The sequence below is a fragment of the Fragaria vesca genome, linkage group LG4, assembly GCF_000184155.1.
Source record: "Fragaria vesca subsp. vesca linkage group LG4, FraVesHawaii_1.0, whole genome shotgun sequence".
In the NCBI taxonomy this organism is placed as follows: Eukaryota; Viridiplantae; Streptophyta; class Magnoliopsida; order Rosales; family Rosaceae; genus Fragaria; species Fragaria vesca.
This window is the reverse complement of record NC_020494.1, coordinates 12,492,639-12,514,998: the sequence shown is the minus strand read 5'-3', so window position 1 is coordinate 12,514,998 and position 22,360 is coordinate 12,492,639. Positions and strand designations below refer to the sequence as shown.

Here is a 22,360-nt window from a genome sequence, read left to right as displayed (position 1 = left end):
AGATATATCCATTTATTTTATTCCCAACCTTGAGGGGCAAAAGCGTCAGACAAGGAAGTCAAACGAAGAGGTATAGTTGGGAAGACGAACCAAAAGTGGCGCTTTTTTATAGTGGAAAGAGAGAGTAAACGCAACACTTCCCCACTCCCCGATTCCCCCAACCCAACCCAACTCCACTCTTTCTTTCTTGTTCTGATTTCCCATATTCTCCCCAACCCAATTCATAAAGGTTGGCCCTTTTTTCTCTCTCTTTTCTCAAGTATCGTAGTTTTGCAGCTTCTTCTTTTCCATTGAAGCCAAGCTTCAAATAATCTGTGAATCAACTAAATTTGCTTTCTTCGTAGGCTTTTCAGGTGGTTGAGCAAAACCCAGAATCTCAGAACAAGCAGAGAGGCTAAAGGTACCGACTTTCTTTGATTTTCAAATTTTATTTTCTTGATTTTTAATGCTTTATGTGTAATGTCCTTGTGGGAATTGTTCTTGATATGATTTGTTTGTTAGGGTATTGGAAACCCTAGAGTTTGATTAAGTGGATGGTGAACCAACTATGATTATAGGTAGGTAGGTGTAGTATGTGGCCATATATACCCAGTTTGTATTTGTTGATGTGAAGGTAATTAGAGACGAGCATTATTTTTTCCTATGGTTGGTGTTACTTTGCTCTGTGAATGTATTTTAAGGTTTGGAAGAAAATTGGATCTTGTGGGTAGGTTTATGTGGGGTTTGGGGTATGAGCTGTTGGCTAATTTTGCAGCCGGTTGAGTAAACTAGTGTGACAAAGGTCTGGCAACTTCTTCTTCCTGCTTGCCTCACCTATCTGTTTCAAAGATAAAATGGTTATTTACTTTTCTTGTTAAGCCAGAATACTCGGTTTTAAAATAGTATCGGTTGTGCAATGACTGATATAGTAAGTTAGTATGATCTATGGCGGTTTCAAGTAAGAGCTGTGGTCTGGTTTTCGCAGCCTGTGATTAGTCTAGGGTGTGAAATGGTCTGCCATGTGTAATTCGTTCATGTCCAATTTTAGGACGGACTCGTCTAATTCAAGAGCAATATGCTTGTTTTGAAATAAATACATTCTAGTTATGGCAGAATACTTGGTTTCAAATGAAGTGTGGGTTTGCAATGTTTAATACAATTGGAAATTCCTATGGTGATCAGCTATTTGGATGAAATAAAAGGTATATAGGTAGTTAGAATAAGGTTGTTGACTAAATTGAACCAGATGGAATGGTAGTAGGAGTACTAGATTTACTTGTATGGCTATGGGCATATGGCTGATCTTGTAGGGGAAAATTATTTGCTATGGGTCTAATGTGCTTTCTGGTGGAAGAGAAGGTAGTCAACTGTGTGTTACTCTATAATTCTTATTAGATTGTTATTGAAGCTTAGTTTGACCATATAATACTTATTGCATCTATTGTGTGTTACTCTATTATTTTGTTGTGCAACTCTAACCCCAAACAAAATCTACCCATATTAAGCCTTGATACGTCTTTGACAGGTCGTGAACTGGATCTGAAACCTGGAATTGATAGTTTTTCTTTTCTGACAGAGGGAGCTACCAGCAGCCTCTCTAGGTCTCTCTCATTCATTCCCCTGCTTTTGTAGGCAATAGGTATGTACTGTGAGTTTTCTTCTCGACTTTAACCCTTCTACAAGTTGGAACAAAAAAATGCAAAATTGTTTGATATAATTTAAATTTCATCTTTCCACCATTTGATGGTTAGTTCTGTTATCATAACTAATGAAGTTATCCTGGGATGAGTTTATCTAAACCATGAAGATCCAGATTCATTAACTTTCCAAGTTATAGTTACAATTAGTCATGCTTATACTCTAAATGCCTTCTTTGATATTTTGGATAGTAAATGTTCGATTGCTGGGACACTTTGTTAAATTTCTCACCTTATATGCTTCTTGATGTTGTTTTTGCTTATGTTGAAATTACATCATTTATATAAAAATCTTTGTAATTAGAGAATTATAGAGCTAGGGAAGCCAAATCAGATTGTTTTTTCTTTTTTTTTTTTGTCTTTTCAGTAAATCGATTTTTAGTAAGGAAGTCAAGAGATAATGAGAACTTCTTCTGTACATGATATAACCAATGCCATTTATATTCACATCCAATAATCGGTTAAAAAAGAACAGGATACTGTATATGTCCACAGGCCATGGTAACAGGGTAGTATGCTCATCCAATGACCGTGAAGGCCTTCATATGTTTTCTTTTCCTTATGGGATTGTTGTTCATTTGTATATGTTATTTACGTGAACCAAGTCCAAATCGGATGGTTGTTAACTTTGTAGTATTATGTACCAATTTGCTATAATTACACTTGTTCTCTATGTGTGGTGATTTTAAAATTTGTTCTTTGGTACTTCTTCTAAAAAAAAAATTATTCTTTGGTACTTGAACAGGTTAAGAACTATGTCGTGGAAGACCTTCAATTCCTGAGAACAAAATTATTTAGTGAAGCCCTTCAATTTATGGGTTAGATGTGAATTATGACTGCAACTGTGTTTGAATTTAATTGATGTTGGCCTTCCTCTCATTCTGTTTCATGTATTTGTAGTGATTATGATGTTGCTATTATGTGTTCTTCACTGTGTATCATATCAAGATTATTGGTTTTCCATTTTTAATTTTGGGTTGCTTTCATATATGTATGTTTTGACCCACTCTCTATGAAACTTTGAGTGACTTATTGTATTTTTGTGTGTGTGGTAATTACCTTATCTGATTGCAGCATGATTATGAGTTTTTTATTGAGCTTTTCCTGACCATGTTTTCAGTCACGGACAACAGTCTGTGTCTGTTGTGTTATCAAGAGGGGAGTTTTAATTGCTATTACCAAAGTTTTGTTCAAACAATTGTAAATAAATTGCAAAAAAATGGCAGATTGGAAAGCAAAACAAGCGCATGCGTGAGCGCGGCCCTTCCTCACTCACAAGTCGCGTGCAGGAAGGCTAGTAATATTAATTGGTCTTTGAGTTTTCAATAATACCAGATAGTAATTCTAGAATTACTATACAAAAACTGTGTTGTATTTACAGCAACACTGCTGGTTTTGAAACCGGGCTGTTATAAATAAATTGACAGCCTATTTAATAACTGTCAGGTCACAAACATCTATCAGGGAACCAAGACTATTAGTTGATATTCAGAAATCTCTCTATTTTACTTTGGTGTTGGAAACTTGATTTTTGACATTCCACAATGAAAAAGTTGAAAACTTCTTTCCAACCTTATACCAGGACATGGATCAGCAAGGACATGGGCATCCAGCAACAATGGGAGTCCCAGGTAGTGCAGGTCAAGCATCATATGGTGTGAACCCCTATCAGCCTAGCCAAATGATGGGACTGTCTCCAACTGGATCAGTTGGAATGATGCATTCTCCCACTCAGCCAGGAGGTCCTTCCACCCCTTCTCAGCTTGCACAACACCAGGCTTATCAGCACATCCACCAGCAACAACAACAGCAACTACAGCAACAACTCCAAAACTTTTGGTCAGGTCAGTATCAAGAAATTGAGCAGGCTAATGATTTCAAGAACCATAGTTTACCGTTGGCCAGGATTAAGAAGATTATGAAGGCTGATGAGGATGTAAGGATGATATCGGCTGAAGCTCCAGTCATATTTGCCAGGGCCTGTGAGATGTTTATTCTGGAGTTGACACTACGGTCTTGGAACCACACAGAGGAGAACAAAAGGAGAACACTGCAAAAGAATGACATTGCAGCAGCAATTACAAGGACTGATATATTTGATTTTCTAGTTGATATTGTCCCCAGAGAGGATTTGAAAGATGAGGTTCTTGCATCGATCCCAAGAGGCGGGAATGTTCCAGTTGTCGGTCCGGCTGATGGTCTTCCTTACTATTACATGCCAGCTCAGCCTCCATCGCAGGTTGGCCCTCCCGGGATGATGGTGGGAAAGCCTGTGATGGATCAAAATATGTATGGCCAACCAACGCACCCATACATGTCTCAGCCTGCTTGGCCTCAGCAACAGCAGCCGCCTAAAGATTCTGAGTGAAAAGGTTACTGGATGATAATTGTTCGTAATCTGAAGGTTTACCATTTAACTTATCCGATACACATTTTGCTTTACCTCCAATTATTAGAGATAAAAAGTGCTTAATATTGGTACATGAAAAGGTTCTGCAAATGGTTTGGTTCATGGAAGATAACTTTTTTATTTGTAACTGAAGGATTACAATTAGAAGTTAAAAACACTTTGTAATTATTTGTTATAACAGTTAGTATGCGCTTGTTATTGCTGCATTTGAACTTTTGAAGTGTTCCCGTAGACGGTGTGGTTTCTGTTATTTTGGATCAAACTTTATATTTAATCTCATTTCATGCAGCTTGAAATTTGCTACATCTTCTTCATCATTTTAGTTGTGGAATGACATGTTAGAAGTGATATGGTGGCCTGGCTTTAGTTTTTCAGCCAAAGCTTTTAGTAAATGTTAAGTTCCATCCGCTGCATACGTACCGTCAGCTGCAGGAAAGAGAGTAGACTCCAACTCTGCCCTCTGAAAGGGTTGTAGCATTGTAGCAACATAGCATTCTGATCAAGACTTACTAGAGGGGGAACACAAGCAAGTATCCGATCCATTTCAATATTCCCACATTGAGTAAACAGGTCAGAAAAGCAAGTCCAGAATATTTGTCTAATAACATCAGAGTCCATTTGCCATACTCCCTGGGAATCAAGTAGACCATGTACTGCATTTGTTCTTTGTCTACCAGGAGCCTTCTCATGAAAGTACCAGGAATTGCGATCGCCTAATTTCAACCAGGTAGATCGCGAGCGTTACCTCCACAGTTTCTTTCTTTTCCTGTAACACCATCAACTCATTCTCCAATTGAGCAATATGCCCTCTAGTAGATGATTGTAGCATAAACAGAGTCCAACCAACGTTTAACCTGCCAAAATTGAAACCAAATACTCCCAAACTCTGTAAGACTCCATTGTAGAAGAGCTTCTGCAGTCAGATAAACATCCCGCACATGTCTCTGTGCAGCATTAGACCTCAGCCAACTCTGCAATTACGTCCTGACAACCATCATCTAATAACCATGCCTCCGCAAACAGAAAACATGTCCCTTTTTTTGGAATGTTCAGCCACCCATTGTACCTCCGTTAGAACCTCAAAGAACAAAGGACGATGATCCGAGACTTGCTCATCAGATGATGGCAGACAATGCGGGGGTCTAAAGCCATTAATTCAATATTAGCAAAACCACCATCAAGCCTTTCCTCTCCAAACTCTTCATTGTCTCTGCCATTGTTCCAAGTGAATGTATACCCTTCAAAAGGAATCGATTATAAACCAAAACCTTCAATGGCCGAACGAAACAGTAGAATTGAAATATATGAGTAGATTCACATCTCCATGATCATGCTAACGAAGGCTTATGGATACCACAATCACCATCTCCCTCTCATGATGACAATGACATAATAATCCTGATAATGTCATAATCCTTATTTTTGTGATAATAAAAGCAACAAAACAATCTTCTATATACAAGAGAAGTTGTTCACCAAAAAAAGAGAAAAGAAATATAAAAAAAATGTTAAAAAATTTGAAAAGGTCGTGGGGAAACAAGGAAATGTTATTCTGGTCTACAAAGTGAGTGAAATTAAGGGTCTCTCTAAATGTCAGTACACGCGACTCTATCAGCTGAAGATCAACAGCATCAGGGAACTGGACAAATATCCTGCAAACTGCACAAGAGAGAAGAATCTCTAAGTTAACTCTAATACGTACATATAAATCAGTCTTTTTTATGGGCAGCAGCCTTTACCTTCTTCCCAAGCATTCTATGATGTCGGTAGTGAGGGTTGACCTTTTCTTAGTCTTAAAAGCGAGAGATGCAGCCTTCCTCATTAAAGTGGAGCCAGCAATGCAACCCAGCATTGTGGGGTTCCGAGAACTGCAAATACACAAATTGACATAACTGGTTGTCAAACATGGGGTAAAACTACAAGGAACCAAAAGTTGAACATGTTTAGACTGTAACCTGATACTCAAATTTTCATCTCTGATAGTTTGACGGGCCCATGAAAGAAATACAGCAACGCTGGAGCAATGAAAAACATGTTAGTTTCAAATATCAAGTATCAATTAATGCAAAATAAAATGGCACATAGTAAGTTATTAAGATCTGGGTTTAAAAACAAATCATCAGTTCATGACAATCACTTCAACATATATGTACATGGATTTTGAAAAAGTAACCAGGACCGGGAGACATAGTAAATTTTACAGTATACCCATACACAGATACACACATGAATGTCTGGGTAATGCATTCTTGGAGAGAAACAAAAATAGAAGGAATGGAACTAGAAATTCAGTTACTAGTGAACATGTACAAAAAGAAGTCATTCACAAAAAAGGTCCAAAACTCAGAAACAAAAACTTGCCTTCCAGAAAGTATATCTCCCTGTCCGCCACATCTTCGAGGAGAACCATATATGCTCACTGATTCAACTGAACAAAGAATAAAATCTCAGAACTCACTATTTTGGGGGATTCCTTATTTCAGAACAGAATACGGATTTCCAAGATCAAGAGGCAAAGAGCCTTGAATTTGGTTAACAGTGTCAGAAACAGAAACAAAGTGACATTCAGAACTGGCACAACAGATAAGTGAAACCCATATGTGTGATAAATACAAGTAATATATGGCTCTCAGGTTCTTTGACAGATAACAAGTCATCTTTACAGACATCTATTTTTTGGCATGCATAAGTTTTGAGCGTCATTTCACTTCATTGACACAAATTGACAGAGTATCTTGAAAAATGTTTAGATCATGCATTTGGTTTAAAGCTCAACATTAGTCCCCCAAGATCAGAAAGTTATAATCATGGTCCAAAGAGTGACCTACTGTGACACAGGAAACGACTCCCACTAGCATAATTGGTAAGGTACTTATCTACATTCTCAAAGGAGATGTAGTCACATATGGAAAAATATGTTTCAAGGAATAGTAACGTAATTCAAAGAAAAAGCTTCATGTTAACCTTCTCAGCACTCATGTATCTTGTTACGCACCTGTCTCACCATCACTAATGAGATCATCTTTTCCTTTCCTCAGTATAGTTACACCCCCAATCCTGACAGATAAACGTTCAACAGTTAAATAAGTACCATAAGACTCAAAAAAATATGAAATGAAACTTGCAAAGAACATCTATTTCGTAGTATAGGACAAAATACATCATAAACTTTATCCTTTAGTGTGATGTGTATAAGCATCATAACACTAAAATAATTATGAAATAAAAGCATACAAACTTGCAAACAACATCTATTTCGTACTATAGGATAAAATACATCATAAAACATTAGCCTTTAGTGTGATTTGTAATACACAAAATCATTGAAGGATTTGTCATGCATAGTATTTAACAAAGCTTCATCCAATTCCAAAATTGAACAATCACCACGTTGGTTTACAATCCTAAAAATGCCTGACCAACAGTCCTGTATGTAAGAATGCTAATACACATTGCATATGTGTGAGTGTGTGTGTGCATTCAAAAATGTTTTTGATACTTATAGGAGACGCTAGAGAAGTCTAAAACATCACCAGTGCCTTGTCAACAAAATACATCCCCAGTAATGTGACTGAATTAAATAATACAATACAACAAGTTGTCAAATGCTAAAATAAACTTCAAAAAAAAAAAAAAAAATCTCGAAATAGATATTTACCTTTTTGCAAGAGACAGTAGTTGCTCATGTGCATCTTCATCATTTACTTCACAACTCAAAACTGTCTGTACAAGTCGCTTGTATTCATTTACATTTGGAGTCAGGACAGCCAAGTGGTATCCACTTACAAGATCAAGAGAGTTTGTAATAAGAAAGAGTCCATCCTGGCAAATGTTATGACATTAACTAACAGTTTCATAGCAAGAACATGTGTGGTGAAACTAAGATAAGTAAACACAACTATTCATTCCAGGATCTCATGTGTGATATAGGCACTTGTAATTACATACCCCATCTATGACAAGTGGAACATTGGACTGTCTTGCATGCTTTATGATATTGCTGACACAGTCCTGGATTATATGACATTCCAGTTAGACATACATATGGTGTACATTAAACACTAAAGTGCCCTACAGCAGATCCTAGAGCAATTAAATCAACAAAAGCTAACCAGAAGAAACGGGTCCCTTCCAAGGCCAGGGCCAATGACAAGACAATCAAATCTTTCCATCCATTTATCAACTTCACCAAGAACCTTTTCTAAGATAAAGCTCTTGTCCTCATCCCTGAAAATCAGTTTGAAAATGTTAGCAGTTCACTAGATGAAAAAAACTTATATTTTGATAGTCCTAGGCATATGAATTTGTATCGAAAACTAAATCACCTAACACTGTATGACTCCTCTAAAATTGGGTGCACAATCAATTCAGGACTGTAGCTTTTTATAACTGAAGCAGCATCTCTTGTACAGAAAACATGAGACAGATCCGCACCCTGAGATGATCAGGATATGCTTTTGTTTATAAAACTTTCCAAGCAAAGAAAATACTTGATGAAATCGGCTATAACTTAGAATTGAAATATAACAGCATGGCACTAACAATCTTTAATGCTGAGATAGCAGCAAAATATGGAGCACCAGTGTACTCACGGCACCCGCCAATAACAGCTATCTTTCCTGACCAGCATAGAGAGAGGAAATGTAAGCAGATTGGCTCCTTTCTTCAGTACAAACACATAAGAGACATCAAATAGATTGAGAACATTGATAAACCATACAAGAAAAGCAATTATATTGCAGGATACCATTGATCAACCAATTCCAAATGCTCACACTTTTTCTTAGCAAATTTTAGTGATCAACAGAATGATACAAGAAAAGTGGAAAAGAAGTCCACAAGCAACACGAAAGAAAAAAAAAAGCAGAGACTCACAAGAACAACACTATAAACACTTAAATTGATGCAAATAAAACACCCCATGAAACTAAGCCAAGACTACAGCTGCCCTCCAGTCACCAAATGCTCACACTAACCATTCAACTCTGATTGAGCAGTTAAAATTGGAACAAGAGACCAATAAAAAATTCCCACAATCAACACTACAACAGTGAAGGATACCGATTACCTTAATGCTAAGTTATTAAACATATCAACGAAAAAACACACACAAAAAAACATATTTGGTATACATTCACATCTACATCAGCAATACGCATTGTATATGAAGCTAATAAAATGACATCAATAGCACATTGAGAGCTTACCAGCCTGACCCTTGTCTTTATTCGGATCAAGGGTCGGTGTGATTGCTCTCAGAACATTCTCAGCATCAGCCTCCAAAGAAGCTCCACTACTGGATCCAACTCCTTGCATTGTTTTCTGATCAGTGTTAATGTTATGATCACTATAACCTCCAACTCCAAGACACCTTATCACCAACTGTTGCCTTCTCAACACAGCTGAAGAAGCCAGCTTATAAATACAACTCTTTGCACCAAACCCACAATTCACTCCAAACATCAATGACCAAGTACCACTCTTTCTTCCACTACAAACCCACAAACACCATATCCTCAGAAGTCATTCTACCCAAAAAAACATGATCAGAATTGCACAAAGTAATGAACTTTGAAGAAGCTAGATACGTACCTAGTGAAAATGCTCGACCTTTAACGAGTTTGGCCCACCTCTTTTCTTGAAACCTCTTCAAAATATTGGAAATGGGTTTCATAAAGTCAGTGGCTTTTTGCGTTGTGGAAGATGATGATATAGCCAACACCTGTAGTGGGCCCCCATTTAAATAATAAAACGGTGCCGTTTTGGTTAGCCTTCGCTTGTTTTATAGACTCGGGCAGTTTCATTTGGGAAGGAAGGAGAGGAAGAATGAGGGAGAGGAGGAATGTGAATGCTATGAGATCGGCGGTGGTGGTGCTCGGAGCATTGGCATTTGGGTACCTCACTCTTCAGCTTGGTTTCAAGCCTTACCTTGAAAGAGCCCAAATTGCTGCTGACCAATCTGAGCTGTCTTCTTCCTTGGAGCAACAGCAACAAGAACAAGAACAACCCAACTCAAGCTCTACCCGCCATTTCTGAGTAAGACTCACTATCTAGATAGTTATAGCTCTCTGATTTTTACTTTTTTTTTTTAAATACTGGAGGTAGATAAAGATTGTTACTTTGTGGACATTGGTTTCTTGGTAACCAAGAGAGGCATTGAGTTGAAATTTATTTGTCGGAATTAGGACACTTCATGCTGGATTAGGATTTCGATAAAGATGAAAGTATTTGCTATGGGAAGTGCTCTTAGTTGGTTTTAGTCGTTTAGAGCTATGCATTTGGAGGTTTGGCTGCATATTTGAGAGTATTTGATTCTCTATTTGGTTCTGATGTTGATCTGGTTTTTATACCTCTGAAACTTGTGTATTCGGTGAGTTTCAAGTGAATTCCCAGGAAGCGATTGATTAAGTTGAGCATTTGATGGTCATAGATTGGTCATAAGTGCATTAAAACTGTCATAGGGCCTATGCCTTGCATTTTGGAAATGCTTGAAGAGTTTGGGCATTGTTTTGTTCCTCAATTTTGATAAAGGCAGCTATATTGCAGTGATGTACATATGGCCCTTAAAGACGATGATGGGATAAACTTATTTCTAGTGATTTCATAGGTTTTATAGATATAGTTTTCTTCTTTAATAGGGGGTTGTAGGTCAGGGGAATTTGAATCTCATGCTTTGAATTGGAATTCGTATGATATCTGAGTTCGAAATGACATTTGGTAATGCTATTGTTAGCATCATTCACACTTTTGATAGTTTTTTTTATCACCTACTACTCTACAAACTTGTTTGCTACTTGTACCATAATGACATTTATGAAATTCTGATGTTATGATATAGATGATTTCTGTTTGGTGCACATTTTGGAGCAGGAAGAAGTATTCTTTCTCATTCTGATTGTATCCCAGGATGTCTAAGTCGAATACTGTAATTTTTGTCCTCAGAAGAAAGAAATCTAGTGAAGCCATATCCCTTCAATTATTACTGCTCAACCATAGAAGAATTATCATGAACTATATACTACATCAAAAACCAATATATACATTGACATTATCTATAAAAGATAGAAGAAGATAAAAGAGTTAGCTAAGGACATGCTCTATCATTAGTGGGTTTACATTAAGCAAAGTCATTGAAGACAATTCTCATTCTTGGTTGTTGTTAATGTGCCAGAGTTTAATCTCCAATCATAGCTATTAGACTGCTTATTTGGAGGTTACGTTCAGTTGTTGCACTGAATTTTTATTCCCATATGGTTTCTCCCATCCTAACTTGCCAACTTCATTTTATTAGATAAGTTGCATGTAATGCATCAATGGATTTTAAAGCTTGTTTTTCTCATTGATGACAGAAATACCACATTAAGAGCCTACCAGCCTGACCCTTGTGTCGATTTGGATCAAGGGTCGTTGTAATTGCTCTATGAACATTCTCATCATTAGCCTCCAAAACTGCTCTACTATTAAATCCAACTCCTTGCATTGTTTTCTGATCAGTGTTACCTAGTAGGAAGTTTCGACTTTTAACGAGTCTACCCCACCTCTTTTCGTAAAGCCGCAGATATTGAAATGGGTTCTGTAAGTCATTGGCTTTTTGCGTTTGTGGAAAAAAAAGTCTGTGGCTCTTTTCGTTGTGGAAAATGATATAGAGAACACCTGTAGTGGTCCCCAATGAAATTGTACTACGGTTTCATTCAGCTTAGCCTCTTTCCTTATCTATAGCCTCGGGTACTTTCAATTTGGAAGGAAGGAGAGGAAGAATGAGGGGGAGAAGGAATGTGAATGCGATGAGATTTTCGGTGGTGGTGCTCGGATTGGCATTTGGGTACCTGATTCTGCAGCTTGGTTTCAAGCCGTATATCTTGAAAGAGTCCAAATTGCTACTGGCCAATCTGAGCTCTCTTCTTCATCATAGCTACAACAAGAACAAGAACAACCCAACTCAAGCTCAACCCGCCATTTCTAAGTGAGTAAGACTCATTATCCAGATAATTATAACTCTTTGATTTTCACATTTTCTGCTTTCTTCTTTACTCTGGTTTCTTGCTAAGCAAGAGAGGCATTGAATTAAAATATAGTTGTCGGAATTAGGACTCTTTATGATGGATTTGGTTTTAGAGAAAGATGGAAATGATAGCTATGGGAAGTGCTCTTAGTTGGTTTAGCCGTTTCTTGCAATGCATTTGGAGAGCCACTTGGCTCCATATTGAGAGTGTTTGGTTCTATATAGGACTAGAAACTTTTGGATCTGATGTTGTTGTTGGTTTTATAGTTCCATATGGTTCTTCCGAAAACTTTTTTATCCGATAGAGTTTCAAGCAAGTTTCTGGTTGATGAACTAAAGCAGCCTGTTTCCCAGTTATGAGCCTGTGGCCTAATTCATTGTTAGAAGTTAGCACTGCATTGTATGTGAAATGCAAGATAAGGTGATGGAAAAGGATGCTCATTTCAATTGGTTATGTTTTTTCATATCTCACCTTCGTATTCTCTATGCATATTACTGATTTTGTAGGTGTGTAGGAATGAAATGTTACTTTTTCAGTCTCCAAGTCCTTTTTGAAATGTGTAGTGTAAACGTTTTGCCTAAAAGTTCTACTATGCTTTTTTTAATTTTGTTTTTTTTTTTAACTGTGTAGTTTTACTATGCATATCATTGTTTGGGCAGTTTATTTACTCACATATTATTGTGCTTCTACTCCGTTGTAATTGTGACTGATCCAGTGATGTCCCATAACTCCCATCCCAGTTCAATTCCCACACAATTACCTCAACATGTAAACCTTTGAGTTGAAGTCTATAGTGTTAAGTCATTACATTGCGTTCTTAAACTATGTGTGTTCTATGTCAATTAAGTCCCATGGTTTTTCGCTGTTGTAGTGATGTTCTTTTGAAAAGCTAAATTAGTAGAGTAATAGAATTTCTAGGTTATACTAACAAGTATTCGTGGCGGCAGATTGGATTCAAAAGGTGGAAATGATCCAAGTTCTATGTGGTTTAGAATATGCATTATCTACTGTAAAACAGGAAAAACATAATCCAGACAAGATAATGGTACAAATGAAGCAATTGATTAAGTTGTGGGTTTGATCATCATAAATTGGTAATAAATTTCTGCTATCAAAACTATTGCTATGGGGCCTAGACATTGCATTTTGGAAATGCTCGAAGGGTTAGGGTTTGGTTAATCGCTTTTGAATAAGGCAGCAAGTTTTTTATTGCAGTGATGTACATATGGCCCTTGATGATGATGATGATGATGATGGGATCAGCTTATTTCTTTTAGATATAGATCTATAGTGTTCTTGTGTAATAGGGTTTTGAATCGGGGAGTTTGAATCTCATGCATTCTTGGAGTTCTTGGAAGATTCAAGTTTTAAATGACAATTGGTAATGCTATCTTGAGCTTATCATAATGGTATGGGGAGCTTCAGTTCCTTGTAGATTTAGTGCCATTTACACGTTCAGTAGTTCTTATTGTTACCTACTATCTTTACAAACTTGTTTGCTACTTTGCAGATAATGACTTCTATAAAATTCTGATGTTATGATATAGATGATTCTCATTTTGGTGCACATTTTAGAGTAGGAAGAACTATCTTTTTTCATTCTGATTGTATCCCAGGATGTCTCAGTCATTCTGTTGTAGTTGTACTTGCCACTAGAAACAAATCTAGTTAAGCCATAACCCTTTTTTTACAGCTAAACCATATATGAACCATTGAAAACCTATAGATACATGGGATTATTTAAAAAGAAAATGATAGAAGAAGATAAAAGGGTTGGCTAAAGATATGTTTTTTCATTAGTGGGTTTTCATTAAGCAAAGTCATTCAAAACAATTGCCATTCTCGACTCTTAAAGAAATTGGATTTTATCCAGTGAATGCACCCGAGCTGGGTATCCAATCGTAGTTATGATTATACTGCTTATTTGGAGGTCATGGTTTGTTGTTGACATTAAGTTTTTAGTTCCATATGGTTTCCCCCATCCTAACTCACCAAAATCTTGTTTATTTGCGAGTACTGCACTGAAGATTGTTAAAGCTTGTTTTGCTCCATTGATCACTGAACACATGCATAAAGATTTCCTTGTCATCCATAGCATTTTATGACATTTGATTTCCAATTTTTCATGTAAAGTGAATTAAAGTGATGCTCTGTTCATTTGTTTATGTGGCTTTCATTTCTCATCTTCATAGTATTCATAGGTACCTATATGGATAGTATAATTTACACTGATTGCACCTTGTTCGAAACTTCAAAGTTCAAACTAATGTCTTTACTATTTCCGAGCTATTCTGTATTTCAAGTCTTTCATTTGAAGACTTCTGGTTTATAACATAAACACATAGTTTCAACTGTCAACCCTACTCCTTAATAGTCGATGAACCAGGTCCCCCATCCTAGTTCATCTACCCCCACTATTACCTTGAAATTTAAACCTCTGGGTGGAAGTTCATATGCCGATTTTAGTGTTTTTCAGCTGTTGTAGTGGTGTTCTGTTAACAAGCTATTTGGAATTTTGGATAGACACATTTTCTGGAATCATATTATACTAACAAATGTTCAATTGTTAATGTAGATGGGCCAGTGAGGAAAATGGATAGATAATGAAGCTTCAGCTATATAGTCCCTGATGATGATTGTAGACTCATTTGTACTTGTCTCAAATTCTTTTCTGGATAGTTTTGTATGAGTTTTCCTTTATTGAGCATTCTAGGGGAGGCGAATTCAAATCTGTTGCATTCAAGTAGAATTCTTAAGATATGCATGATGATTTAGAAGTGGAATTCCAGTTGTAGACAATCCTTGATGGATGACAGACTTGTTGGTGTTGCTTTGCCTTTGGTCAAGTATAGTGAGGGCATGGCCGCTGCATGTGATATAAACTTTACAGCTGACATAGATGAATTGAAGGCATGGCAAAACATGGCATCTATTTCTTTTTTTTTTTAGGCGATTATATGTTTTTAGCCAATCTTGTTATTGGCATACAAAGAACAAATGAAGTCAGAATCCTACTCTCGACTTCGGGACATCCTCAATTTTGATTCTCATTGTTGTGGTACATTTTTCAAGTCGGCAAAACTATCCTTTCCCTTTTCTGTCCGTGGGCAAAGATGTCACCGTCATGCTGCTGGAAGCTTATTCTCTAAAGAGAATCAAATCTAGAAAAACCATATTCCATTCAATCTTTGCTCTCCAACCACAGATGAATCATCATCTCTATACGTATCATATTTCACTTCAAAACCTATTATTGTTGTCTAAACAACAAATGTAGGTTCTTCTGCCGTGGCATTCTCTCAAGTCTAATGATTTCTATACGCTAATAGAGTAATAGGTGAATCCGTCGACCTAAACTTCCACAAAAAAGGGAGATTCCGTCGATCGAAAAGTCGAAAACTGCACAATGTGATCAGTATAATGGCAGCTCTAGTTTCGGATCCAGTTAAGGTACAATCTAGGCAACCCAAAACAGCAAAACCATAGCATTATGCAAATGATTATGAAGATGGCGGGTACGTTATTCTGTTTCTGCTTCTGTTCTGTCTCTGCAGACAAAGGGCACGTGAGTTAAGGTTTCAACCTCTTCCTAAATATTCGATGGAATCCCACGAATGAAGTTTTCACCAGAATCACTTTCACATCTAGTGTAAACTATTCTTAGTTTATACCAATAATACCATCTTTTTGGGTAGAGAGCAATGCTAGCTTAGCTTGTATAAATAATTGGATCAAATCTTAGATCCTTTACCTCCTAATTCCTTGCTTTGCCTTCCATGTGTACTCCTTGCTCCCTTTGATTAACTTAAGCTTGTGTTTAGATTAGAGAATCAAAGAAAGCTTGGGATGGGAAGCGCATTGCATTAACATCTTCTATTTGTATATTGATCATAACAAAAGCATCAGAGAGGTCCACTTCTTGAATATAATTTCAACCTTGCTGTCTTGAGTATAGATCAAGTTTTTATATCATCAAATTAAAGCACATCACTTTTGCAGCTGAGAAGTGACGTTGATTCTAGGAAGTTGCATGAAGCCATAATATGATGGAAGTTTTGCTCGACCATCTTGTCATGATATTTGTTTTATCTATCACTTGGTGGGTACGGGGTACCGATGCGGCTATACATATGAGAATAACAAACAGGTATGGCCAGAATAAGAAAGAAAACAGAGATCTAACAACAACCAGAATAATTGATTGATGAAGATTTGTCATTTAATCCAAATCAATCCTTGAGAGTATGCATATAGCAGCAGATATTTGGATTAAATAGGATTTTATATATTATGCATATAGCAATGTATATTCGGTTGAAGATCACTGTAAACCTCTCAGCCAGGTTCAAATGTTACTAGCATAATGAGATGAGAGGGTAAAAATGGTATGAGAGGGGCGCATACCATCAAGTCCTTCAACTCATTAGTTACGTACTATCCTTCCACAAGCTACCTTAAGTAACATTTCTCAACTCTGGTGACATAAAGTCTCATTTGACAAATGTTATCGTAGTAACACACAAGTCAACTACATGCAAAGAAAGCAACCGATATCCAAGTTGAAATTTGATTATTAGCTATCTTTATTGTGCATCGACACTCTGTTAGCCTTGATCCATTGATTACAAGGAACTCAACACACAAGATAAATAGATACAATAGAATCAAGCAAAACATAACACAACGAAGCAAATATACTAAGTAGAGTTCTTAAAGGAATTCAACAAACCTGAACTAGAGGCCATTGATATTCCAAACTCCGATCTTCTACACAACACTCTATTCAATATCTGTATGGGACTAGACTTTTAGCAACTGGTGAATAGAGTGTGTGTAGGGACCAGGTTTATATAGGATTCAACCAAGGCTTAGGCTCCTCCCATAAAGGAAACTAATTAGTAATAGAATCACATATATCCTTAATTTGTATATCATTTATATCATTGATCAATCACCTCAATCAATCAACTCAATTAGAGTCCAATTAGATCAATCACTATACAATTCAGATCCCTAACTTATGCATTTGATACATTGTGTATAAGTTAATCCGGAATTCCAATTACATGATTTCCCATTACTTATTCTGCTAGTAAATGGCAAGTTGTTGTTCACCTTAAGAACTTCAATGATATGTCCATATCAAATTTACACACTCAATTTATATCAAAATTAAAACGTCTAATGTTGGTACAAGAATACGCGCCTCACACAAAATAAAACAAAACAAACGAGAAATTCAGATTAATGTTTGGTAAGAGTTTAGGTGTGAACCCTCATACCCATGTTCGAATCCCAGCCGATGCTAATTGGAGTTAAATTCCAATTTATTTTTGGTGGCCAGAGGGGAGGAAACATTCTGACAAGATTCCTCGACGCGGATTAGTCTTTGGGCCTGGAAAATATTTAAGGATATTGTCGTTTATACTCTACAAAAAAAAAAAAAACTCGGATTAATGCACCACTACCCCGTACCCAATCAGTTAGGTTAAACTCAAGTTCATCATTAGTAACCTTGGCTCATCACATTCCTTTTCTAAGTAATTGCTTCATAATCAAAGTAACCACTTGTACATACCATATCCTTGAAAAATCATAATTGGATTAAATAATGACAGAATAATACTGCATCATTATCATGATTAATCATTACTGATTCAGTGATTCACTTCTCTCTCTGACCATTTTCGAAAATAAACTCCCTGCAATCAAAATTTAAATTTAAAATCTAATTTAAACCCTCACTACGAAAAAGAACCCAGTTAAAATTAAATCCTTCTTATCCTCCAAAATCTAAATTTTGATTTTCAAATCACAACGATTATTACAGTGTCCCACGCGCTCCACGTTGCCCGCGTGCACCACACGTCCCAAACTCCCAACCCCACACAAGAACATGGCCGTTACTCACTTTCCTTTCCCACTTCGCGTCAATCTTCAGTTGGTCACCACCGAACCTTAAACCCTCTTCCAATTTTGGAACCTTCACTTTGAGTTTTAACCAGAACCATATCTCAAGTGCTTAAACTCTCTCCAAGTTTCGTACTTGAAGTTTGATTTGCTTCTCTTTCTATCCCTACAAAACATAGTAAAGGGAAAAGCATATGTATACATAATCTCCGCCATGAATGCTGCTTTGCTTCCTTCACACCCATCCAACTCTTCTTTTTAAGCCCTTCCCATCATTCAATTTCTGATCTACCAAGCAAACCCAAACCCCAACTTTGACCCCATTCTGGCCTCTTTGAATGAATGCCCTTCACTTCCCCAAGTCCCAAAACCTGAAGCTTGAGTAGCACCAATGTCTAAGGACCCATCTGAGCCTGACCTTGAAGCCATGCCATTCAGTGATGCTTTCAAGAAGTTCAAGCGTTTGAAGTTTTTTGAGCCCTCTTTGGGGGTCTTGGGATTCTTCTTTGTGTCTGTGTGTGTTATTCTCTGCTTCTTTTACTTGGATTACAGAGCTGCTGCCAAGGGGTTTCGGTTTTCGGGTCAGTCTGAGAGGTACATGTGGTTGCAGAGCAACGGGTCTAGCAAGGATTTCAGAGTTGAGTTTCTTGGCGAGGAGGGAGGTGAGTGTGACGTGTTTGATGGGGATTGGGTGTGGGATGAGTCTTACCCTTTGTATCAGTCCAATGAATGCCCCTTTTTGGATGAAGGATTTAGGTGTAGTGAGAATGGCCGTCCTGATTTGTTTTACACAAAGTGGAGATGGCAACCCAGATATTGCAACTTGCCCAGGTACTTCAGTTTTCAATTTAGTACTTTTTTGATTGCGATATTTAAATTGTTTGGTTGCTGAGAAAGAGATCCTAAAATTGTGTGAGTAAAGCTCAGGTGATTGTTCATAGTTGTTGTTTTCTTTGAAGTATGATTAGTGTTAGGTTGTCATATCTTAGAATACTCGAATTAGATATAATTCCATTATAGTGGTCGACCTTTTTCAGCTTAGTGTGACTTGTGTGTATGAATGGAGGTTATTGTGATGGTTTGGCAAACGACTAGCTTGATAGTGACAACCATTTTTAGCTCCCACCTTAGAATTCTAAGGATATGCTGGTGATGATGATAACTTGTATTTTAGGGTCAGCTGAACTTTGAAGGCCAATGATGTATGTGTTTTGTCTCTTCTTTTGTAAGTTGATGTATGATATTTATGGTGGTATGGAGTTTCCATGTGTAGTCTTCTTTTCTTTCTTACAAGTTGAATTTCTGATATTGTAATGCCGCCTAAAATTTTATGTCTTTTGTTTTGTGACTTGTATTGAATTGATGGTGATGTAAAGCTTTAATGTGATATCTGTATTCATCATAAAATTTGTTTGATCAACTCTCGTTTCCACTGGATGAGAAAATTTAACACTTGATATTTGATAATCTTAATTATGTATCTAGTATTTGTTTTCTTTTTGAACTATAGCAGACAATAATTTGCGAAAACTTCAGGTATTAATATTGTTAATTATGCCCAAGACAGAGTAGTCCTTATTCAATCAGCTAACATCGGTATCATTATCTTATGGTTAATAAATCAGATTTGATGCAAAGTTGATGCTGGAAAAACTGCGAGACAAGCGAGTAGTGTTTGTTGGTGATTCCATTGGAAGAAACCAGTGGGAATCATTCTTATGCATGCTGTCTTCAGCAATTCCTAACAAGGATTCAATCTATGAAGTGAATGGCAACCCAATTACCAAGCACAAGGGGTTTTTGGTGTTCAAATTTAAGGACTATAATTGCACTGTGGAGTACTACAGAGCTCCCTTTCTTGTACTCCAAAGGCGTCCTCCTTCAGGAGCTTCACAAAAGGTCAGAACAACTTTGAGATTGGACCAAATGGATTGGAATTCTGGAAAGTGGAGAGATGCAGATATGCTGGTTTTCAACACAGGACACTGGTGGAATTATGAGAAGACTATAAGAGGGTAATCTCAAAATCTTAATCCTCTTCAACTACTTGGTAGACTGCAATCATTTGAATTGGCATAAACTCTTTATCTAGATGGATTTGGATTAGTTGCATAGTGAATGAATGATCTGTCTATGTCAAAGGCGATAGGAGGTGACAGTTTGATCAACCCTTAACTCTTATAGATTTGAATTTGATTGTGGGAAGAAAAAAGAAGAATCATCAACTTAACAAATGCTATGACCTAATTAATGTATCGAATCAACTTCAAATTTTGATCAAGTATTGATGCTGGTGGGGTTGTACTTGTGTACTTGTCTTATTGGGGGTTGGGTAGGGGTGTGGAATCAACTGGAAGGATCATATTGGAAAATTATTAGGTGCATTAAGCAAAGTTGTGCATATGTAGGCAACAGGTGTTTAATCATGTTTTGAAGTCTTAAAACTTGGTAACCTCATTATTCCTATTTTTGTTCTGGATTTTCATGATAAATTAACAAATTCAAGTATCTTTTGATCAGGGGTTGTTACTTTCAGGAAGGGGCAGAAGTAAAGATGGAGATGAGTGTAGAAGATGCGTATCACAGGTCCATAGAGACTGTAGTGCGATGGATAGATACTGTAGTAAATCCAAACAGGACTCAGGTTTTCTTTCGAACATATGCTCCTGTGCATTTCAGGTTTGTTTTCTTACCTGAATCAACTTTTCCCTGATGCGTGTAGCTTCTACATTTCCCTTAATGATCATATTTGTTGTATACATATCTGAAGACTAACTATTTGTGATTATTCAGAGGTGGTGATTGGAAGAATGGTGGAAACTGTCACCTGGAAACATTGCCTGAGCTAGCCTCGTCATTTGTTCCTACTGAATCTTGGAGTCAATACAGAATAGCCAATTCTGTGTTATCAGCTTTCTCAAACACATCAAAGGCAATGAAGTTCAATGTGTTAAATGTAACACAATTGACTGCTCGAAGAAAAGATGGGCATTCGTCTTTGTACTATCTGGGTCCTAAACTTAGCCCTGCCTCTATTCGCAGGCAAGATTGCAGCCACTGGTGTCTGCCTGGAGTCCCAGATACATGGAATGAACTACTCTATGCACTGTTTTTAAAGCATGAGAGGACTAGTACATTGAATGCATCAACTAATAGCATGCCAGGTATGAGTTGGAACAACTCTTTGCTACAATGAAAGGCTTCTCCTTGCAGCAGTGGTTCCTAGGGTAAAAAGAAAGGAACCGCCAAGGAAAACAGATACAGATCAATTTTGTCATGGTTTGGGTTCAGGTTCTAAATGTCAATAGACTGAATAGAGAGATCAATATTGGGGGGCTCTGATTCTTTTGTAGTACAAAATCTCAGCTCTAGGCTGTAAATGGGTTGCAGGGGTTTTTAGAATAAACTGATGAACTGTAGAAAAATTTTACATAGTGCTTTTCCTCTTCTTTGGGGTTAAATTATTAACCGCCATTATAATTTCTTTTTGAATAAAAAAACTGTAAATTAAAATAGTTCTGTTTATATTTCAAAATTTACCTATTTCAGTGGAAAAGTATCTGATTCCGGAGTAAACATTAAGGAAGCATAGTTGTTTCCATGTTTTCTATTGCTTGCGAATGTAGCATGTAACTGAATAACAAGTATGGTATTCTGGAATAACAGAAGTGCCTATGCAAGTTTCAATTTCTACATTGCCATCTCCACTTTGAGTAAACAAATGAATAGGGAATTCTCACTAAACCTAATTGGACTGATGCAGAGGGTATGACTCAACTTAGAGAGATTCTCAACCTAGCTGATCGCTTCCATAAGTGTTTCACAACATTTAGCAGTTTGCAGGCTTATGTGCCCACTGGAAATTTCTGCATATCCAATGTTACATAATTCAATTTGCCACCACTTAACAGTATTTTTAGAGATTTAGTCTTGGCTTCAGTGAGGCTTCTACTAATTCTCGAGTAAGCAAGGAAAAATGATACTGCGATCGAATTACCCCAAAAGTGTATCAACATATGCATGCACTTCTTTTTTCTTCTGTCGAAATACTGCTTTGAGCTGCATGTGTAGTCAGCACATACAATGTAATGCCTGGCTGGTCTTCGAAATGTATATGTCCTAGCAAATAAAATAATTGTATGTGCCTGGCTGTTCTTCGAAATGTATATGTCCTAGCAAATAAAATAAATTGCTTTTCAATCAATGCATTTCTTTGTACACAAAACTTTTTGCATTCGCCCATTACCATTTGGTCTAGTGACATAAGTCTCTCATTTTAGGTGAGAGGTCGTGAGTTTGTATTACAATTTTGTAGCATATTATTTGTGTATTTGATCAAAAAAAAAAAAACTTTTCACAAT

General features: G+C 36.9%; 3 protein-coding genes and 1 non-coding gene across 11 annotated transcripts; 3 read left to right on the top strand and 1 right to left on the bottom strand.

Moving 5' to 3' along the window:
• The first annotated feature begins 134 nt into the window (after positions 1–134).
• Positions 135–4,402, top strand: LOC101311753 (nuclear transcription factor Y subunit C-9-like). Of its 8 annotated transcripts, none has more exons than XM_004296886.1 (4): positions 135–229; positions 345–400; positions 1,556–1,618; positions 3,259–4,402. In XM_004296886.1, exon 4 carries the CDS (start codon positions 3,262–3,264, stop codon positions 4,042–4,044), a length of 783 nt encoding a protein of 260 aa, XP_004296934.1. In that variant the 5' UTR covers positions 135–229; positions 345–400; positions 1,556–1,618; positions 3,259–3,261; the 3' UTR covers positions 4,045–4,402. The 8 variants fall into 8 exon arrangements, with proteins under 8 accessions (XP_004296934.1, XP_004296931.1, XP_004296930.1 ...); XM_004296883.1 differs by having other exon boundaries at positions 214–229; positions 1,505–1,618; XM_004296889.1 differs by lacking the exon at positions 135–229 and adding an exon at positions 2,903–2,969 and having other exon boundaries at positions 373–400; positions 1,505–1,618.
• Positions 4,403–5,515: 1,113 nt separating this feature from the next.
• LOC101310981 (ATP-dependent (S)-NAD(P)H-hydrate dehydratase-like) lies at positions 5,516–9,644 on the bottom strand. Its single transcript, XM_004296879.1, has 11 exons — positions 9,294–9,644; positions 8,629–8,705; positions 8,412–8,521; positions 8,199–8,313; positions 8,035–8,097; positions 7,745–7,908; positions 7,082–7,143; positions 6,448–6,514; positions 6,042–6,101; positions 5,826–5,954; positions 5,516–5,745 (listed from the first exon to the last, which is right to left on the bottom strand). Exons 1-11 carry the CDS (start codon positions 9,547–9,549, stop codon positions 5,718–5,720), a joined length of 1,131 nt encoding a protein of 376 aa, XP_004296927.1. The 5' UTR covers positions 9,550–9,644; the 3' UTR covers positions 5,516–5,717.
• A 1,979-nt stretch (positions 9,645–11,623) lies between these two features.
• On the top strand, positions 11,624–15,020 carry LOC101313400. Its single transcript, XR_184486.1, has 2 exons — positions 11,624–12,049; positions 14,665–15,020. It is a non-coding gene; the product is annotated as an uncharacterized LOC101313400 (transcript).
• Positions 15,021–18,162: 3,142 nt separating this feature from the next.
• On the top strand, positions 18,163–21,713 carry LOC101310689. The gene is made up of 4 exons (XM_004296878.1): positions 18,163–18,830; positions 19,625–20,014; positions 20,520–20,678; positions 20,793–21,713. The coding sequence occupies exons 1-4, from the start codon at positions 18,391–18,393 to the stop codon at positions 21,193–21,195; spliced, it is 1,392 nt and encodes a 463-aa protein (XP_004296926.1). The 5' UTR covers positions 18,163–18,390; the 3' UTR covers positions 21,196–21,713.
• The last annotated feature ends 647 nt before the right edge of the window (positions 21,714–22,360 follow it).